At 42.9% G+C, this 19,048-nt stretch overlaps 1 protein-coding gene across 4 annotated transcripts; it reads right to left on the bottom strand.

The window, feature by feature from the left end:
• Window positions 1–546: 546 nt before the first annotated feature.
• On the bottom strand, window positions 547–18,130 carry LOC111655548 (calmodulin-regulated spectrin-associated protein 3-like). 4 transcript variants are annotated; one of them, XM_023406996.2, is made up of 19 exons: window positions 17,936–18,130; window positions 13,474–13,751; window positions 13,141–13,281; window positions 12,268–12,354; window positions 11,655–11,690; window positions 11,052–11,099; window positions 9,906–10,044; window positions 9,472–9,611; window positions 8,750–8,843; window positions 8,582–8,633; window positions 8,363–8,424; window positions 8,240–8,270; window positions 5,581–8,062; window positions 5,364–5,485; window positions 4,950–5,236; window positions 4,754–4,853; window positions 4,068–4,183; window positions 3,834–3,952; window positions 547–2,979 (listed from the first exon to the last, which is right to left on the bottom strand). In XM_023406996.2, the coding sequence occupies exons 1-19, from the start codon at window positions 18,069–18,071 to the stop codon at window positions 2,650–2,652; spliced, it is 4,800 nt and encodes a 1,599-aa protein (XP_023262764.1). In that variant the 5' UTR covers window positions 18,072–18,130; the 3' UTR covers window positions 547–2,649. The 4 variants fall into 4 exon arrangements, with proteins under 4 accessions (XP_023262764.1, XP_087030290.1, XP_087030291.1 ...); XM_087174164.1 differs by having other exon boundaries at window positions 4,068–4,180; XM_087174165.1 differs by lacking the exon at window positions 11,052–11,099.
• Window positions 18,131–19,048: the final 918 nt, after the last annotated feature.

The following is a 19,048-nucleotide window of genomic DNA, read 5'->3' as shown; positions in this document are numbered from 1 at the left end:
TGTTAGTGACACTTCTCAGTTTCTCCTATAGTTATTGGTTGGTGGCTCCAGGATCTACACCTGCTCCAGACAGGCACCATGGGGCAATATGTCAGTGTTTTATTTTGAGCTTGTTGTGCTACCCCTAAGTGGCCAAAAAAAATTGTTAATGCAGATTTAAGAACTGCATATTATCTTGTTTTCTACAATGCAAAGTGACACATAACCTCCAGTTTTGGTGCATTAAAATTCTCTGAAGTTAAAATGAACAGTGCGACCTTTCCCAGATCCAGCCCTGATTCTGCTGCAGAAACCGAAGCTGCTCTCAGTGGTCCTTGGCAGTGGCTCGTAAATCTGCAAAATCTGAGAACTGGTGTTCACAGGTGAGTCATTTATTTTATCAGGAATGTTTGACTGCTGCTGCTCGCCCTAACCTGTGTCACATCTTGTGGACTGTTCCCGAGGTTTCGTTCATCAGTGTGAGGAGAAACGATAGGCCACCAGGGTGAAGGGAACGATATACCAAGAGAGAGAGACGGGGGGAAAAAAAGTAAGAAACGGAAGAAACAGCTTGATCAGTGGAGTTTAATCCAGTCTGTTATTTCATACATGAATGCTGGTCTGAAAAACACCAAATTTTAATTGTGTGCACTCTACCAAGAGTAGGGATCGGGTTCAATAGCATTTTATCGAATCCACATCCTTTACTGAATCTTTTTAGGTAGTTTTGCTTGTTTGGAAATGAATACATTTGAGTTAAAACGCACATGTACTGTTTTTATTTCACTAAAACCTAAACCAACCAAATTATAGATTTCTCTACATACAAGAAACACAGAACATTACCACACGGCGGATTTGTTGTTGCTTTGCTCAAGGTCACAGAATACAGTGTAACACCAGCTGTAGGCTGAGGCCGAGCACTTGATCGTCCTTCTGAAGTTATCAGAAATATCACAAGTTCTTATTTAAGCAGGGACTTGTCATTCTCCCCTTTGTCATAAGTGCTGTTATGCAAATATTGCATTTCATAGCTGTTTCGCTGACCTGGGAACATTTAAATTAAGGCGGTCCACCATGTTCAGTCATGCAGTGTCATTATCAACTGTGTCGCTGAGTTAGAAATTGTTTGTCACCAATTTTTTTTCTTTGCAAAGGAGATTATCTAAGAGAGATTGAAGATTTGATAGACGATTCAATTGCTGCAGATTTTAAAGGAGCTGTTTGTGAGTTTTGCCATTGCTACATAGCTAGCGTTAGCATTAACGGCTGTTTACTTACCAGTCTAGAGGAAACGTTGCAAGTACAGCAACAAACTTCATTCCTTTATTCATCAACAGCTGTCTCAGGATGTGGAAAGCAACATTAATGTTAACTCTTGTCTCTATCACGTCTTTTCCTCTACTGCAGTTAGCACGCTAATCAGCTAGCCGCGGCCCGTCTTGTCACTTTCTGATAGCACCTCGCTTTAGCTTCCAATCTGGCCTGAAGACGTAGTGCTACTCAGAAGGTGTATTTTAACCTTTTGTATTATAAAGGCAACGATGACTGAAGCTCTTGTCAAGCAACAATCACCAAGAAACCACGTTTGTCTGCAGAGAAAACTTACAAATAGCCCCTTTTAACAAATCTGGGCATTTTAACAACTTAGAACCAGATCCAAAATGGACCCGACTATCAGAACCCGTCCCTCACCAAGAGTGCAACAATCCACGTAAATGTAAGTTTGGCATGACACGGCATCCTTATTATGCTATTAGTTCAGTGTACAAAATTTGTTTTAATTGGCATCTGCTGCTCATACGTATACCCATTTTCAACATAGTTTCATCAAACCACAAGTTCTCACTGCGATATTATTTTGAAATAAGCTTATACCACATACAGTAAATAACCATTCATGCGGTGGTAATCATTGCTGAAAACCACTGACACATTTACAGCTCTTTGACTCCAAAAAACAAAGTTCAACTCTGCTCTCTGCATCATATAGTTATGGCTATCTTAGTTTTGCAAAACAAATGTGCTTTGATCCACCTGCTGACTGTTGAAGGTAGAATTAAACTTGAGGGTCATACAAAATAAAAGTCCTGCGTGTCTCTCTGACATGAGAAGGCATTTTCTCCATTGTTTGGCTTCATGTATAAAAGTGGTATTCTACTTGAGGACTTCAGTCCACAGAACCAGAGAGGGACCGGACAGCAATCTTAAGTCTTATGAAAGTCAGTGTTTTTCAGTAAACAATAAAGTTTCCTTTTCCTCTGAAAGAAAAAAAAAAGTAATTTTTCGAGTTCGTACTTCAAATAATGAAAGTATAAATAATGAGACTTTTTAAAAGTAACTCCTCCTTGTAACGTTAACCTAACATTTTACAAAACCTTCCTCTGTACACTCTGGATATGAGCGTGTCTCTGTTTTCTGTGTAGTTGTGCTGTTGATGTTTTCATGCACATTAAGGGGACTAAAAATAAGTTTTTTTATATTTTGTACTTCTAGTTAAATCCAAGAGCAAGACAGCTAAGATGTATGTACGCACACAGATGCCTAAAGGCTTATCTGTGTTCACATAAATAACTGTTTTCCACTGCTGACTACAGTTTTCACTATAATTACAGTGTGATTATAGTGTTTTCTTTAATCGTGTGTCACTGTAATGTTGTGTTATGTTCCTCACTTGGAAATAACCGCCTTCTTAGTAATGCTTGCTCTCCTGCTTCCTCCTCCTCCTGCGCCTCCTCCTCCATGCCAAAGATGGCTGGGGATGGTGAAAGCATCCACGCTCATGCCCATGGTTTTAGAGGGGATGGCACTAAACTGCTTCCTGTCTGAACTGTATTTGTAGATGGACTCCACCTGTGTGGAGCCAATTGTCCGGGGACCCACGCCAGCCAATCGTATGAGCTCCTGGGAGTCAGGGTTCATGGTGTATACGCCCCTGAACTGGCAGCTGGAATCCCGGAAGAGGATAAGGAAGTGGTTTGCAGGAGACTTCTCCATCTCCTGAGGTTGGTACAAGATGAGAAGTAAGAGAGAAAAATGCATCAAATCATATTGGTGTTCTAGTTTTAATCGTCATCATCAAACATGCAAATGACCCAGTTTGGTGCCTAAAAATAGTAACAGAATTCATGTTTTAATAAACAGAGTGCTGCAGGAATGAGTCCTAAAACCTGGAAATTAGTTAGTATATTAGCAATTATGGTTCCCAAAATCCATGGATGTTTTGAATGGGTTTTTTGTTAAACTGAAATAAGGTCTGTTAACATAAGCTCAAGACATTTTCACATTTTATTTTACGACATTTAAAATATGTCAGTAAATACCCCAGTCATGATTTCTTTAAGCTTTTGTGTCTCTTAAAAAAGGTTGGTAACTAACAAGTGGCTAAAGGAGACTACGGTGGTTTTCAGGGACATTTTACATCATCACCGATCTACTCACCAGTCCACTTTTACAGCCTTGTTTTGATACTCGCACTTTTGCAAACTATTGCTGACTTTATTAGAGGAAAGACTTTTGTAGAAGAGGAAAGTTGTAGTTCATTTGTAGCCTAACATTAGCTTTGTACTACTGGTGATTGTATTTAGGCTGGTGTTCATTTGTGAACATTATCTTGCTGAACAAAACATATAAATATCATAAATGCTCCTTTGTCACAGAGTTTATTCTCTGCAGTAATCCAAAAGTGAAAAGTGTGAAAGTCCCATTGGCTTTTCTTGAGGGAACCAGGGTGATGCTAACTTAAGAGTTGGCCCACAAAAGTATGTCATGCCTGCAGCCCTCTATTAATGTCATGAATTTTAATAAAAGGGTCGATACAGAATACAAAGATGATGCATAAAATGAAAATCTACCTCAACTATCTTGTTTTTTTGTGCCTCGTTGACCTTTCCAGCCAGGCAGCAGCGAGAGAGAGCGTTGTGAATGATAAATTTGTTGGACTTGAAGCTTGGTTCTTTGAAGAGCTTTGGACCTGAAAATACAAACACAGACATGCTTGATTATGCAATGTGCACAATTGTAAGCAGTTTGGCAATGCACAGGAGTACTCAGGAACTGAGAGATACTGTGATGTTGCAGAGCTCTACCTGTGTATTCTGGGGCAGGTGAGGTTCCATTGGAGCCACTCTCCCAGTCCTTGTCTCCGTTCAGATTAGCCAGTCTACTTGGTGTCGCACATCCTGACGGTGAATCAGGACGGCTGCTGGAGAGATCAAACAATGAGCCAACACGCCATAACCTTATATCTGTGCTAAACTTGATAACAGAACGATTCATGCCTACATCATTAATAAGAAAGTAGTGATTGGTGAGGTTTTGGTTGTAGTGATTTATTTCTACGTGAGAAATGAGTCAAGTAACAGTACTTCTACTGGGTGCTAGTCTAGTCCTCTTTCTACACCTTGTTTTGGCACCAAGTATCACCCAGAAGTAGCCAGAACTAGCACTTAGAGCCAATTAGCATCATTAACAAGCATGTTTTCAGCTTCTGGATGTTAGCATACTGAAGTTTAGCCTGTAACCTGCAATTTAGCAAATAATATTGGCATGTTAGCATTTACTTCAGCTAATGTTGGCAAGTTTACATTCAGCATGTAACTTTTTGCCTGTTAATCTAACGTGATAACTTTAGCACATTAGCATTGATCCCAGAGTAATTTGGTCTTTAATCTTAGAGGTACCCTGTCATGACGTGAAATATTGCACAAGTGGAAATTAAAAACCTTGTAAATGAGAGGTAAGAGGTATACAAATGACGTATGCAGCAGTGTACCTGTGAGGTTTCTTCGTGGGGTCACTACCACGGTTTCCTGTCTCTTCTGTTGCTGCCAGGTTGAGGGAGGAGTGAGAGTAGACTTTGGTCAACTTAGAGCCTGGACAAACATGAAGACACGAAAACAATTTAGTCACTTAAATCATCTACAGACAGTTAACTTGATATATGATATATTTTTCACTTTTGACTTCACCAGTTGTTCTTTTGGCTGGACTCAGAGACAGCTGTGTTTCCTCCCTGGTCATACTGCGAGGCCGAGAGCGGGTCTTCTTAGCTGAAGATCGTCCTTGATTGGCGGTTTTCTGGCGGAGCACTTTGTCCAGGTCCTCCATGATCCTGAGCTGTTGCCGTCGCGCATACTCCCCTCGTGTGAAATCTCCCCGACGGGCTGGAGTAGCAGGAGGTGTGGGTGACGGGGAGGTGGTGCCTGCAGGGGGTGTATTGGAGGGAGATGCTGCTCTCCTGTCTGAAGACACAACTCTGAGAACAGGAGAAAAAAGGTTACTTTCACATGGGCGCCGTTGAGCTTTGGAGTCTATAAGATAAGAAAATTAAAGCAGTGCAAACTTGGATTCAACATGCTAAGATATATGTGGGTGTGTTGTACCTGATTTCCCTTTCTTGCTCATGCCACTGTCTCCTCCTCTTCAGCTCCTCTGTTCTCTTTTGCTGCCTCTCCAACAGGAGAGCTCTACGCTGGGCCATCTCCCCTTCACTATGTACCTCCTCCTACGACCACACAACCATATACCCAACTGTCATGACGAGATTCATGTGCATTCAAAACAAACAAAACATCGTATTTCTCTTTTTTAAGCACTCACCTTGAAGAAGAATCCTATTCCTCCTTTGGTTTCCAGCTCGCTCTGTTCTCCACTTGGTTCCAAAGTTTCGGTCTCTCCTGTTTGTTCTTTGGGTTCGGTTTGTTGTTCCGGCAAATCCGTGGCTTCCATAGCCAGATTCAGCTGCTCTAAAGGATCGAAGGGCTCTGTGGCGAGTCCTCTTGCCGGTTCCGCAGCAGATTCTGTGTGATCGCTCATTGAGTCAGAGGAAAACTCCTGCCCTTCATCGGTTGGTTCGTCGCTGCCTCCCTCTGGCCCTCCATGAGATGATAGTGACACCTCAATCATGCTGCAGCGTTTCTCTGCACCTCTGCCTCTTCCTCCTTCCCCTACTGCGCTGTACGCAGCGGAAATGGACAAAGTCTCGCTCTCAAATGAGCACTCTGAAGGAGCACCAGAGCTGCTGCCGCCAGCAGCCCTGCGACGATCTTGTCTGGGCTGTGACAAGATCGGCAGCCCTCCAACAGCCTCTACATCCTCTTGCTCCAGCTCCAGGCTGAACTGGGTGGGTGTCTCGCTAGAGCCTGTTTCTGAGTTGCTCTCATCAGGCTGTGGCTGCTGAGGCTGAGGAGATTCCTGAGGAGTCCGGGGACCGCCGATACGGAAGGAAGAGGACGTCTGAACCTGACACTTGCTGGGGGACACACGGCGCAAGTGGGGGAGGGTGTCCACAGTCTGGGTTGGTGTCAAGACCCGATTGAGAGGAGGGAACTTGAGTTCGGAAGGCCGTGGATGGGGGCGCTGATTTTGGGGGCGTGGGTGGTGTTTGGGGCTCCGAGGTGAGGAGGAGGAGTGAATCTTAGTGCGAGGAGCAGGGCAGGAGGAGGAGACGACTGTTTTTGGAGAGGTGGACAAGGTCAGAGCGTTAGAACGCCGTGAGGGAGAGGAGGGGAGATTGGGATTGGTGGGGATCACCCAAGCTTTACCGTTGCTCCTGGTAGGAGTCTTTGGCGGGGTTCTCGGAGGTGTCTTTGTTGGTGTGTGGGGAGGGGTTCTGGGTGGTGTTTTGACGTTACTTCTAATCACTGACTTTGGAGCGGTTTTGGGTGTATTTCTGGGTCTTTGGTTGCTCATGAGCTGCTGTTGCTGTTCTGTAAGTTTCTGCATGTCCTTCTGTAATGACTGCAGGGCTTCACTCAGTTTCTGCACGACTTCATTGTATTCCACAAGAACACCGTCACCAGCTTTCTCTTTCTCTTTCTCTTTTTCTGCCCCTTGCTTAGTTTCAATAGAGAACGTGACCTGCTTCTCCAGCCGAGGAGGATTGGAAACGGATAGCTTTTCTTTCTCCTTATCTCTGTCTTTTTCTTTTTCCTCCTTTTCTTTCTCTTCCTTCTCCTCCTCCTGTTTCAGTTGTTCCTCCATGTGGGTGAGGCGCTCCTCCAGGCTGAGATTATCCTCCCCCAGTCCCTCCCCTCCTCCCTCTCCTTGCTCTCTTTTCAGTTGAAGGAAAGCAGTTTTTCCAAGCCTCTGTCTGTGTTTGGCAAAGATGGCTTCGATGCGTCTTTTTTGGGCTTCAATGCTTTTGCGTTTTTCCTCCAGACGAGCCCCCAACTCCCAGGCCTCGGACCCTGGTTCAGGGCCTCTGGGACCTGGGCTGTCCTGTCGGCCAGGTGCCCCCGCTGGGGTTGAGGGTGTATGTGGAGTTCCTGGGCTTGTTGGGGTCGCAGCAGAGGCTGAGTCCTCTCCGGGAGCAGCCGAATGTCTTCTCCTGCTGTCTCGTCGCTCAGCAAAGCTTGTCATTCGTGGGCTATTGCTGGTGTTGTGGTTTCCCTGGCGACCGTTACTGGGTCGAATATTACCAGGGGCATTTCTTGGGGTATCATCTGATAGTTCAGAGGAGTCGACGCTGCCATCCCGTAGAACGGAGTCATCGTCACGTGACATATCGGAGCTCCGTCCTGATCTCTCCCTCCTCTCTCCCCTTCCTTGCCTTTCCGTATCACCCCCTTCTCCTCCAACAGGTCGGCAGAGGACTCCAGAGCGACAGGGAGCAGAGCTACTGAGCTGCGGATTATCCTCCTCGGGGGAGTGCAGGAAGAAACCGGCAGGGGCTCCCTCGGGACGTAACCTGGGCTCGGGCCGTCCTCCCAACACTCCTCTTCCACCTTTCTCTGGCGTCCTTCCCTTCTTCCGATCTTTGCTGTTGGGAGTATGAACCACCTGTAGCGCCTCCTCGATTGTTGGCAGCTCTCCTAGCGGTGCCGTGTGTGCGTAAGGGCCCCAGGAAGACCGCTGCGATGGGGCCGAAGCGCTGACCAGGTGGCTGAGGTCCTCCGGAGGGCTGTACGGGACACGAGTCATCCCTGCTGAAGTCACCGGTGAGGTCATTACAGGGATGCCGGTGGTTAGGCTGTCAGTGCTGACAGAGCGAAAGACAGAATCTATTGGGTTTCCCATGACAATGTCAACATCACTGTCCAGCCCAAATGGGATGCTGAAAGTCACTGCTGACAGAGGACGACTGCAGAGAGGTGGGTGACGATGGAAACATGGACCAATGGATGGGTTGTGCCACACAGTATGGAAAAGCAGAGACCACAGAAGCCAAAGAAAGAAAGAAGATTAAAAAATTAAGATAAAATATGAATGCAACACAACATTTACTATAGAAATCACACAAAGCTTTTAAGCTACCTACCCGATTTGTTTCTTCGTCCAACTTTTGTTTTCTGAAAAAGACAGATAAAACTAAATAAATAAATGAGTCTATAAAAGTTTATTCATTTCAAAGAAACACATTCCTGTGCTCTGTATTTCCTACCTGGTGACACTGGAGAGGAGATGGGCACAAAGGGTTGTTTGAAGATAAAGGAAGGAGAACCACTGAAACAGGACAAAACAGTGAAATGCTGCACATTCACACATTTTTTCTAAAAGAAACCCAAAACAAACTAAAACTGTGTGTTACAGCTTTGATTCTCAGTTCAAAACATTAGGCGTCTACAACAGATTTCTCTTTTTTCTTCTTGCTTTCTAATACCTGTTGCTGTTCCCAGTGACGGGACTTGTGCAGTCCAGTAACCCCGAGACATCTGAAAGACACAGAGGCCCTGCAGTGTCAGAGGCTGGTGTTTATTTATCAAACACTCTAACAGCCAGTGCATCAATATGACAGGAACGTATTAGAAACAAACTGTATGTTACAGACCTGTGAGGTCAATGGGTTGTGTGGGCTGGACAAAATCAGGCTTCTTCACCTCAAACCACTCCAGCAGTTCTGCTATGAAGCTCATGATGTTCAGCTGGACACACACACACACACACACACACACACACACACACACATTAGATAGCCAAGAAGATGACAGACTCAAACATGTTGGATTTCAGTGGCATGTAAATAGATATTGCACAGATATTAGACCGTCAACACAGTCAGCAGTTTGTGTGCATGTCTGTAACTCCCTGTTCACACTTTCAAAGACATATTCACAATCCTACATTTAAAGCCCTAAAGACATAATTTCCTTAATCAGCTGTTTATCTTAAATAGTAGTGTCTTACATGAACACACTGTCTGCCTCAGGTAACATTAGAGATTACTGTATTTGACTTTGTTGGAAAAAAGGGTGAAATCAAATATTTTCACAAAACAGTCTAAAAATATAGGAACCAGAATCTGACAGTCTGTTGTTGTCAGGCAGTTGTTGGGTTGTAGGGAGACACAGCTCCCAGTCAAATCCGATCAAACCACACCCACACAGTCTTGATGGAGCACAGCTGACTGTTGAACTCTAACTCAACTTTAACTTTGATTGTTGCTCATTTAGTGACAAATGTTTAATTTTAAGGAGAAATACTCAAATTTTCAAAACCAACATTTCAGGTGCTTCAACTACAGTGAAAACACAGGAGGTCATAAATGCTCACATGGAGAACGGGTGGAGCGTAGAGCAGGTCCTCAACAGCGAGGGGGCAGCAGCTCTGTAAACTGTTCTCGCAAAACTCTTTGACCAGCTGCAGGTTGTAGAGACTGTCGGCCAATGACATGGTGTCCTTCAGACACACATCTGGAGGGGAAGAGACAGGAATACATAGACATTAATGTGTGTGTGTGTATGTACGATTATTAAATATATTTGCTTCAACTCGAACACACAATTCCAAAATATAAAGGAAATTTCCAACAAATGCTTTCTCAGTAAATGTAACATACATTCAAGATCCCACACTTATTGGCATTTTTTTTATATGATGGGCTCATTATTTAAGCTGCTATCAGCATACATCACCTTAATTATTAATATTTCCACATCTAACGTGAATTTGTATGCATTTGTTAGCGCCTGAGTTTATGTGCGTACCCTCTAGAGGCAGCAAGCTGGGGCAGTAGTAGTGCAACACAGCAGCTATAGCACAGCCATTAGACAGATCTTTGACCGCGGACACCAGAGGGAAAGTAGGAGTCAGCTTAGATTGCACTTTGTCCTTCCTATAGCGGATCTAGAGAGGAAAGAGAAGGGAGGGGAGGAGGAGAAAGAGAAGAGGGTAAAAAGAGGAAGAGTTGTGCAAAGACAGGTAGGAAACAGTAAATGGACAAGTGAGGGGAAAGAGGAGAGAACATAAAGCAGAAAAAAATTACAGATATGAAAATACAGATTCGAGTTAGAGTTAGAAAAGTGACAAAAGAAATGTAAAACCAGCCGGGAGTGTCCGTCTTTCAGACAATAAATAAAACCATCGACTCAAACTGTGCAGCCAGCCAAACTCCAGGAAAATTGCAAAGAGAAGAAAACCCACAGAAACAAAGCGCAAGACCAGTGATGCTTCATTTGAGAAACATTTGCACACATAGACACACACACACACACCAACCAGGAGGTGCAGTGCAAAGGACTAAAAAAAGGCAATACAAAAAACTGAAAGAAAATTATGTCAGTGATTATAAGTGAAAATGAGGACGTTTCTCCTCTGGTGTCCATGCAGCAGAAACAGGCACTGACGACACTGATCAGGTAAAAACCACATAATCAGATTCTTTTTTTTAAATGAATTTTACAGCTCAGATGCTGGATTGCTCTTTTAAATGTGCACATGAGATAAAATAAACCCAAAAACAAAAAGAAAGGGTTCATGTCTTAAGTGCATCAGCTGTAACTTGCTGCTAAATGATTTTGCGCAGCCTTGTTGTAGGAGTACAGAGACGAAAAGGTCAACACCCAGTCTGATCACGCCTCCTACAACACGGCTTTGTAACACACACTTTAAAGAAAAGAAGTGAAACATAAATAAATATGAATAAATAGTGTTAAAAGCTAATGAGTTTTAATTGATCCATCCAACCTCGGGGTTGGAGTGGTGATTAGTTTGCAGTCAGTCAGTCGGTCATTGGTCGACAGCGTGGGAGAGGTGTGGCGATTGGTCAGGTCTGTCTGTCAGTCAGTTGTAGTGCGTTGCTACGGGAGACGTGGAGGATGAGGGTGAGATAAGAGCGAGATGTTATACGTTACCACTGGCGGCTTATTCCCCGACTCCTTCAAACAAAAAGCGATAGCATGCTGGATGGGGGATGGCAGAGAGAGGGAAACAAGCATAAATGACAAGGGGGCCGGTCATCATGGGAACTGCCACACCACAAAGTCACATGGCGCTGCTCAGGGAGAGAGGAGCGGCAGGGGAGGAGGAGGAGGCGAAGAAGGGGGCAAAGAAAGGGGCAAACAAAGGGGGCGCAGAGGTAGTTTAATAATCAGCGAGGAAGTAATTTCACCTCCCTCCCTCCTCTCCAACATCTCCTCCTCCCCCCTCCGCTCTGATAATCTGGGCAGTTTGAGATGAAACCGATGACTGAATGTAACAAAGTCAGAAACACCCTCAAGGTCCAAAACATCATCAGTTGATAACAATAGTAATAATAATAATAATAATCACAGGACATTTCAGTGGCATCTGATTAATCAGCTGAAAAGGTCACAGACAAAAGGCACTTTTCATAACGAGACAGATAAGAGAGTATGAGAGGCATTTCCAGCAGGCACAGTTAATGTCAGCCACAGCAGATGGACAGACTCAGAGAGAGAGAGAGAGAGAGAGAGACAGGAGAAGGGTACACTTACTGGGACTAGTTTCCAGTACCAACGGGTGGATTGACACTGCCAGAGAGCAAGGCACGACAGAGATAAACCAGAGGGAGAAAACAGAGAAGCAGAGCAAGGTCGATGTTAGAAAGCAACACAGCAACGAGAGACAGTCGTTTTATGACGAGTCACCGAGCAGTGTTCTGCTTGTTTTATCAAAGACTTCAGTGAATCATTTTCAATGAAGGGACAGAGCTCTGCCAACGTCATCAAGAATGACAGCGGCTCCGTTTCAAGGATGTGTAGTACGAGTGATGTTCTGTACCACCGAGTAGAGGAAGTCACCGTTGTAAATCGGCCAAGATGACAAACTTCAGACACAGTGATACGACACTATAACGTACAACAGTTTGGCATCAATGATAAGGAGGTCACCCAGACAGTTGGTGGTGTGACCAGGATCATAAAAGTCGATGCACAAAAGTGAAACCTCAGTTAATTCCCGGGACTGAGCTCGGTTTTGTTGCTACATCACGTTGAACTTAGAAGATTGTGTTTTAATTGAGTGAGTGAGTGTGTGTGTGTGTGTGTGTGTGTGTGTGTGTGTGTGTGTGTGTGTGTGTGTGTGTGTGTGTGTGTCAGGTATTTTTACCGAGTCCTGAACAGCCTGCAGGTCTGTACACGTCTGCGACTTGACGGGTTCCTCTTCTTCTGTGCTTTCTCTCAATTTCTGGTTCAGCTGTAGACACAAGAAACTACTGTTAAAGGACAAGTTCACTGTTTTTCCCCTATTGTCCCTGTTGTTTTATTTAATTAAAATACAAAAAAAATTATTTAAAAGTAAGTTTTATTTACAAATTAAATTTAAGTTAAATACATTTTTTTAAAGACTTCAAGAAGACCAATGGCTGTTGACTACAAAGACCATCATCTTTGAAGTCAAATAATTGTACAAAGGAAAATGATTCCTATTAATATTATATATTCAGCTTCAGCAAGGCTTCACTTAATGAATGAAAACAGGATCAAAGATAACAGGGACAAGAACAAGTTTATATGAGTATAAATTAAAATGAGAAGAATTACAGCAAGCCAAGACTGTGCAATAAAATAAACAATAAAATTAGTTAGAAATACTAAAATTAAATATGTAAATAAAATATTAGCAAATAATAGCTTTTCATTACAGCCACACCCAAATACTGCTCTTGTTTTCACTGATGAAAAAATATATATACATATATATATATATTTTTTTAAAGAAAAACAGTTTTGGTTTTAAGAAATTCAAAAAACTTGGACGATAATTAAGACCAGTTTAAAAAAAGATCTTTGAGTGTGTCAGACATGTCTGTGTCTTCTAGTGATGATAAAGACGTCACACTATCGGCTTGTTTTGCTCGTAAACACAATCGTAAACAGAAAACTGTGCAAAAAGTCAATGACACCCGACAGAGAGCAAGTTTAATGTAATCTGTCCTTTAAGCAAACAACTTGAGTAAGGAGGGAAACAACATGGTCTCACCCTGTTGACCCAGAAGAGCAGCGCGTTCTCCCATGGAGAACTGACGCCCATCTGCTCCGCCTCCGTCGCCATCTTCACCCGGCCCACTGTCTCTTTAGCAGCCAGTGACATCAGAGCGTCCATTAGGGCAAGGTGGGACTTCTGCACCAATCAGGGACAAGTGCTTTTTACTACCTTACACTTATTTGGCAGCTGTAAAGTTGTAGGTCCTACTTTACTTACACTTTTCTACTCAAGACTTTTACTTTGGAAATTTGGGTAGATTCTATTTTTCCTGTTTGCAGATCAAACTGAAATCAAAATAAAATTACACACAGCCACAGACACACATACTGTCTTGATGGGGACGTTGCTGAGATCCTCCTCGGTGACATCTACATCCTGGACCTTTGGGGTGAAACCTTTCTTAATGAGGAACTGCAGCAGCGCGGAGTTGTCGGCCGGGGACCCCTGCGATGCCGGCAAAGAGACCCCGTGTGCCTGGGCCAGCAGGGCCTGAGCTCGGCAGTAGATCTCCGGGGAGAGAAGCAGCTTGGACACGGACGGCTTGAGGTGCTCTTGTTCATACTGGTCCTTGTAAAGCGGATCCCGCAACTCCACAGGGACATTTTCTGAAGCGAGAGAGAGAGAGAGAGAGAGAGAGAGAGAGGACGACTCTGTGAGGCTTTTTTCACAAAATATTTTTACAGACATTCATGGTTCCTAGAGGATGGATCCTATAGACTTTGCAGACTGATTTTTCCTCTAGTGACACCATGAGGTTGAAATTTCTGGGCTGAAGTGAAATGTCTTGACAGCTTTTGGAGGGACTGCCATGAAACTTGTTTTGCATATTCATAGATGCACTTAGTATGCTACTGTTGTTGACATATAGAAGCAGAGAAACAACCATGTTTGCAAACTCAGAAGAGCTCTGAATTAATATTTCAGTAGATGGATGGTGCAAGTTGAAAGAGTCCACTCATCATTTTCTATAAGCAGAAATCTGAGTGAGGGCATTCATTCATCTATTAGAGGAGGTTCTCTGAGCTGCATGTGAGGAGAAAGAGAACAATGAAGCTTATGGTGCAGATATAAGATATTTCTTGCCTTTCTGCAATTTTACTGTATGAAATGGGAAAAATGAGTCATCCTCTCTGCACTGGAAAGACAGTGGCGCTTACTTCAACTGCAATGCATAGAACTGCTTGGTCAAGTCATTGTCCCATGTGGAAAAGGTTACAGAGGTCACCAAGGCTGCTGCAGAGAGACTGCAGATCCTCTGTATTTCTGTTCTAGCAGAGAAAAGTGAATAACTACTGGATAAAAGTGAAGAAGTTCCCCCACAGTGGAAATTAGGCGACAGAGATGTGTATAAGAGACAGTGCATGAACAGCTCAGCTCAGCGAGGTTACCCAGACAAGAGTGTGGGAGTTAACATCAAGTAATCTATGATGTGCAAGAAGATCTGACCATGATGAGTGGGTCATTTCATACACACACACACACACACACACACACACACACACACACACAGGACACGGAAACACGCACTTTCCTGACTGACCCATATTCCAGCTCTGTAGCTTCTGTACGGCTGCACGAAGAGTCAGGATAATCCTGAAGATTGAAGTGGACTTCTTAAAGGGAATATCAGAGTCTACATCTCTTCCATTTACTCTTTCAGTCAATCTTCTTTTCCTTTAAGCCTTTACCAATTCACTCCTTTACTCCTTCATCTGTCCATACACATCTGACTACGACTCATAATGAGGGCTACAACTCCTCTTTTTTTTCTTTCTCTCTGTAACCTAATGTTGTAAGGCTCTTATATGAAACTGTAACTCCTCTCCTCATCCTCTTCTCCCTTTCTCTCTATTGCAGAAGAGAAGAGAAGAGAAGAGAAGAGAAGAGAAGAGAAGAGAAGAGAATCTATCTGTGTCATTACATAAACAACAGTTTGAACACACACTCCACTGCAGCGTGACACACACACTCTTTGGGGTTAAAACCATTGCCTTTCACACGCTGCAGCACTGGGACGAAGTAGGGACTGCTGTCGCTATGGGAACGGTGGAAATGGAAAGCGGCAATTCTGTCCCGATCACAGCAGAGGCAATGAGACTGGACTGCTGAGTAGGTCCTAGCTAACCCATTTAACATAATACTAATTTCATCAGGAGGAAACAGAAACAGACCTGCGGAGCTGAATCGGCACAACACTGTTACTTTGTATAGATTTTAGGAGCATGGTGCTAGAAATCACCTAAAATATACAAGTTACTGACAAGATAATATAATGACTCATTCATTCACTCACTCCCTGCCACAATGTCCTAACACGTACAAACATGTGCTCAAGGCTGCAATGTTTTTTTTCTATTTTTCTATTTTTTTCTCTCTGTTTATAAGTGACTTGGTAAAATCTAGCATGCTTCCGAATGACAACAAGAACCCAGGAAGAAATAAGTTATTTTTTGTAGGGGACATCCTTTGGCCATGTCAGATACAATAAATCTCAATGGCACCAGGAGTGTGTGCGGTGAATGAATCTCATGTGTGACTTTATTAGTGCTATTTTCTTTCGGGCTTCCATTAAAATTCTATGAGGCACCCACTGGGCATTTTCAACAGCTGACAGCCTCCCTGCTGAGAGGCTTCCAGCTCATCTCTCCTCCTGTCCCACTGACTCCAAGACTGGACGCAAATATAACGTGAAATTCTGTCTGAAGCTATTACTGCAGCACAAAAAAACACGGATTATTACATAACGGACAACTGTGTAAGTCTGTTATTGTAGATTTAGTCAACAGTGTGATGTCACTGTGTTAGTCAGCAGAGCCTGAACATACACACAGACCTGGTGTTTGACTGGAGCATGCCATCTGTACCCAGAAATAGAAACAGCACTGAATAAGTTGAGCTACAAAAAAACTGTCAACCACAATTTTTTACGACAATTATTTAAAAAAATCCAAATATACTCTGATCCCATACAGAAATGTAGTATATGTATCAAGGGTGATGTCACCATATATGTCATCTATGAGGGGATATATTATTTAACATATTTACATTCTCTGAATATAAGAAGATAGTTTATAACATATGCGAAATACACATAGTAAAATTTGTACGTTGTAATATATATAAATATATATTAAAATTGTTTTCATGATGAATTCTTATATGGTATAGCATGTTGCAATACATATGTTTCATTTTCATATATGCAAGTTTATTAAACAACATACGTATAAAAATGCTCTATACTGATACATATATATATAAGTATAGAGCATTTCTTTTTAGTTTCTCATTCATTTGAAACATATCTATCTTCCTGTTCTGGGAAAGTGGTTTCAGACTTTTGGACCCTACTGTTTATAATATCAACATATACTGTATTAACAGGCTTTGGGATGGATAGTGTACATACATAAACATACATATCTGCACAGAATAGACATACAGTATCTGTCAATTGTTCTAACTTCTAAGGTTTTATATATCATTTTTACATATATGTTTTTATTTTATATGTACATATATTTCATATGTGGAAACTCAATATATGTACATATATTACATTTATGTAAGGGATCCCAGCATCTCAAACAGGATTAGCTGATTTTCACTGTTTTATACCATTTTAAATAAAATTGGTTTTCAAACTGTCAGTTGGACAAAGTGAGCAATGTGATGACTTCACCTTGAGCTCTTGCAACTTATAATATGACTGTCACTACTTTCTTTCTTTCTTTCTTTCTTTCTTTTTTCATGATAGATACAGTAGATTGATCAATAATGAAAATATTCATTGATTGCTGCCCCAGCTAGAAGCACCTTTGCAGTATGATGTCATCCAGTAGCCTACAACATGACCACAAACTGTAGAAAGAGCACAAAGATGAGTCTGTATGTCTGGCGCCATGTCAACAAAAGCACTACATTATACAAGCTTCATCCGCCTGTTAATTTATCTCAGTCAGATTAAATTGAATCACATTGAAGTGTGCAGGTGTTGCTGTTTCTGGCTCCATCCAGTCTATCACTACATCCAGTTTGAGCACAGCAAAAAAATAAATAAATTAAGTGTAAAAGAAAACATGCCTCTGCACCTCTGTCCTGCCATATGATGATAAACAATCTCTAATATATTCTTAAGTGGCTCATGAATTTAATGCATTTGCAGCAGTTAGAACCAAAAACACTCCATTGTCTTACTAGACACTATGTCACCTTCACTAAAATGCCACGCGCTATAGCTCAACGTGCGTGCGTAACACTGACACAAATATTATGCGGTCTTGACCCATTTACAGCCGTCCCACACATAAATAGCCCACATTTTTTTCTCTATGGTTTTTAAATGAAAAGGTAATGAACCCAGGTTACATCTAGGTTATATTTTGCCTGGTGAACCCCTCCACGGGCCTAATGTAGCGGCTCTGACAAAAGGCTTTGTTGCACTGCAGCGATGACAGCCTCCGGTTCCTTCATGCATCACGCACCACGGAGGAGATTCCGTCTGACAAGCCACATATTCATGTCAATAATTGGCTGAAAATCATCCTCAGTCAATATGGTAACTACATGCTCTGGCAAAAGCTGCACAGCCTGGGAGGAAACGAGCATCATCAGGCAGCGGCTTGATAAGGATGGATGCTGAGCGGTTGGATGCTGGAGGTTTCCCCTAGATGCCAAATAAAACGAGTAGCGTCTAACTCCAAGCTCCATATATAGCTGGATAAATTATTAAGCGCCCCACCCAAAGCTGCGCGCCTCAGTGATGTGAACAGAGACTGGAGTGTACCTGCAGAGCCGTACGACTTCGACAGCAGCCACCGGACGCTGGCGCGGATCTTGGCCCGGCTGAAGTCGTACTGGTCCAGCGGTTTGATCTCCGGCACTGAAAAGGTCTTCTTCATCGCGCTGGGAGAGTCCACCATGGCCGCGCTGTGCCGCACGGACGACACGGAGGCAGCAGCAACAGCAACAGCAGCAGCAGCACCGGAAAAATGTGAGGAGGAGGGATGGAGGAGGAGGAGGAGGAGGAGGAGGAGGAGGGGGAGGAGGACAGATGGAGGAACACTGTGGTGCAGGCGCAGACTGGAACAAATTAATGACGACAAAATCACAAAAAGTTAAATAGAAAGAATATATTTACAGAAAACAAGTCTATTATTATCCTAGCATATAAATAAAAAATCTGTTTTATGGAGAATAAAATACCACACTTCAGCCGCCTTCAACCGGCTCCACGCCCCCATCAACGTCACATTCGGCCAATGGGGATGTCACACAAAATATGATTTTCAAATCCTTCATATTTTGGATTCAAAGCAGCAGAAAAAACAGGTCAAATGAGAATGTGTCACCTTCTTCGATTAAATGTTAATTCTGAGGAATAACAGACTGTCAGGTTTCGACTGACTGGGAAATACATCAGTAAGTCAGTGTCTGCCTTCCTCCACGTGGAGGTGCCCTTGAGCAAGGCACTGACTTCACCCCATCAGCTGACTCGGTGAACTGGTCAGCGGAAGTAAGAGAAGTTGGTTGTAGTGCAAAAAATGTTAAAATTCGACATGAACGAACACACAGCAGGTTAAATGTTCTGGTGTTTGGTGATTCAGGGTTTCACATATCCTAGATTCTGGTCAAATTCAGCAGATTAGATTCAGTCCACTTCAAAGTCTTCCCCAGACATGGATTAATCAAATCCCAAATTATTACAATAGGCAGTTTTAAAGTAGGTTTCTCTTTCAATTTGAATTCTGTCAAAAAATCCCATGAAAATGGTGCAATGGATACTATAGCTTTTTATGCCTCACTATACTATGATGTTGTTTTGGCGTTTTTATGCTTTAGTTTTCTGTGACGTTTCATGCCTTACTATACTATGACATCTTTTTTACACTTTTATGCC

The sequence above is a fragment of the Seriola lalandi genome, unplaced genomic scaffold, assembly GCF_002814215.2.
Source record: "Seriola lalandi dorsalis isolate HSWRI2012SDOR001 ecotype SW California unplaced genomic scaffold, Sedor1 jcf7180002054324, whole genome shotgun sequence".
Classification (NCBI taxonomy): domain Eukaryota; kingdom Metazoa; phylum Chordata; class Actinopteri; order Carangiformes; family Carangidae; genus Seriola; species Seriola lalandi.
This window is presented reverse-complemented; position numbering and strand designations above follow the sequence as displayed.

Coding starts and splice junctions, on each gene's coding strand:
- LOC111655548 (XM_023406996.2), bottom strand. CDS start 18,071: ATGGTGGACTCTCCCAGCGCGATGAAGAAGACCTTTTCAGTGCCGGAG. Junction 12,355..13,140: donor TGCTCTTCTGGGTCAACAGG/GTGAGACCATGT, acceptor TTGTGTCTACAG/CTGAACCAGAAATTGAGAGA. Junction 8,634..8,749: donor ACAACCCATTGACCTCACAG/GTCTGTAACATA, acceptor TGTGTCTTTCAG/ATGTCTCGGGGTTACTGGAC.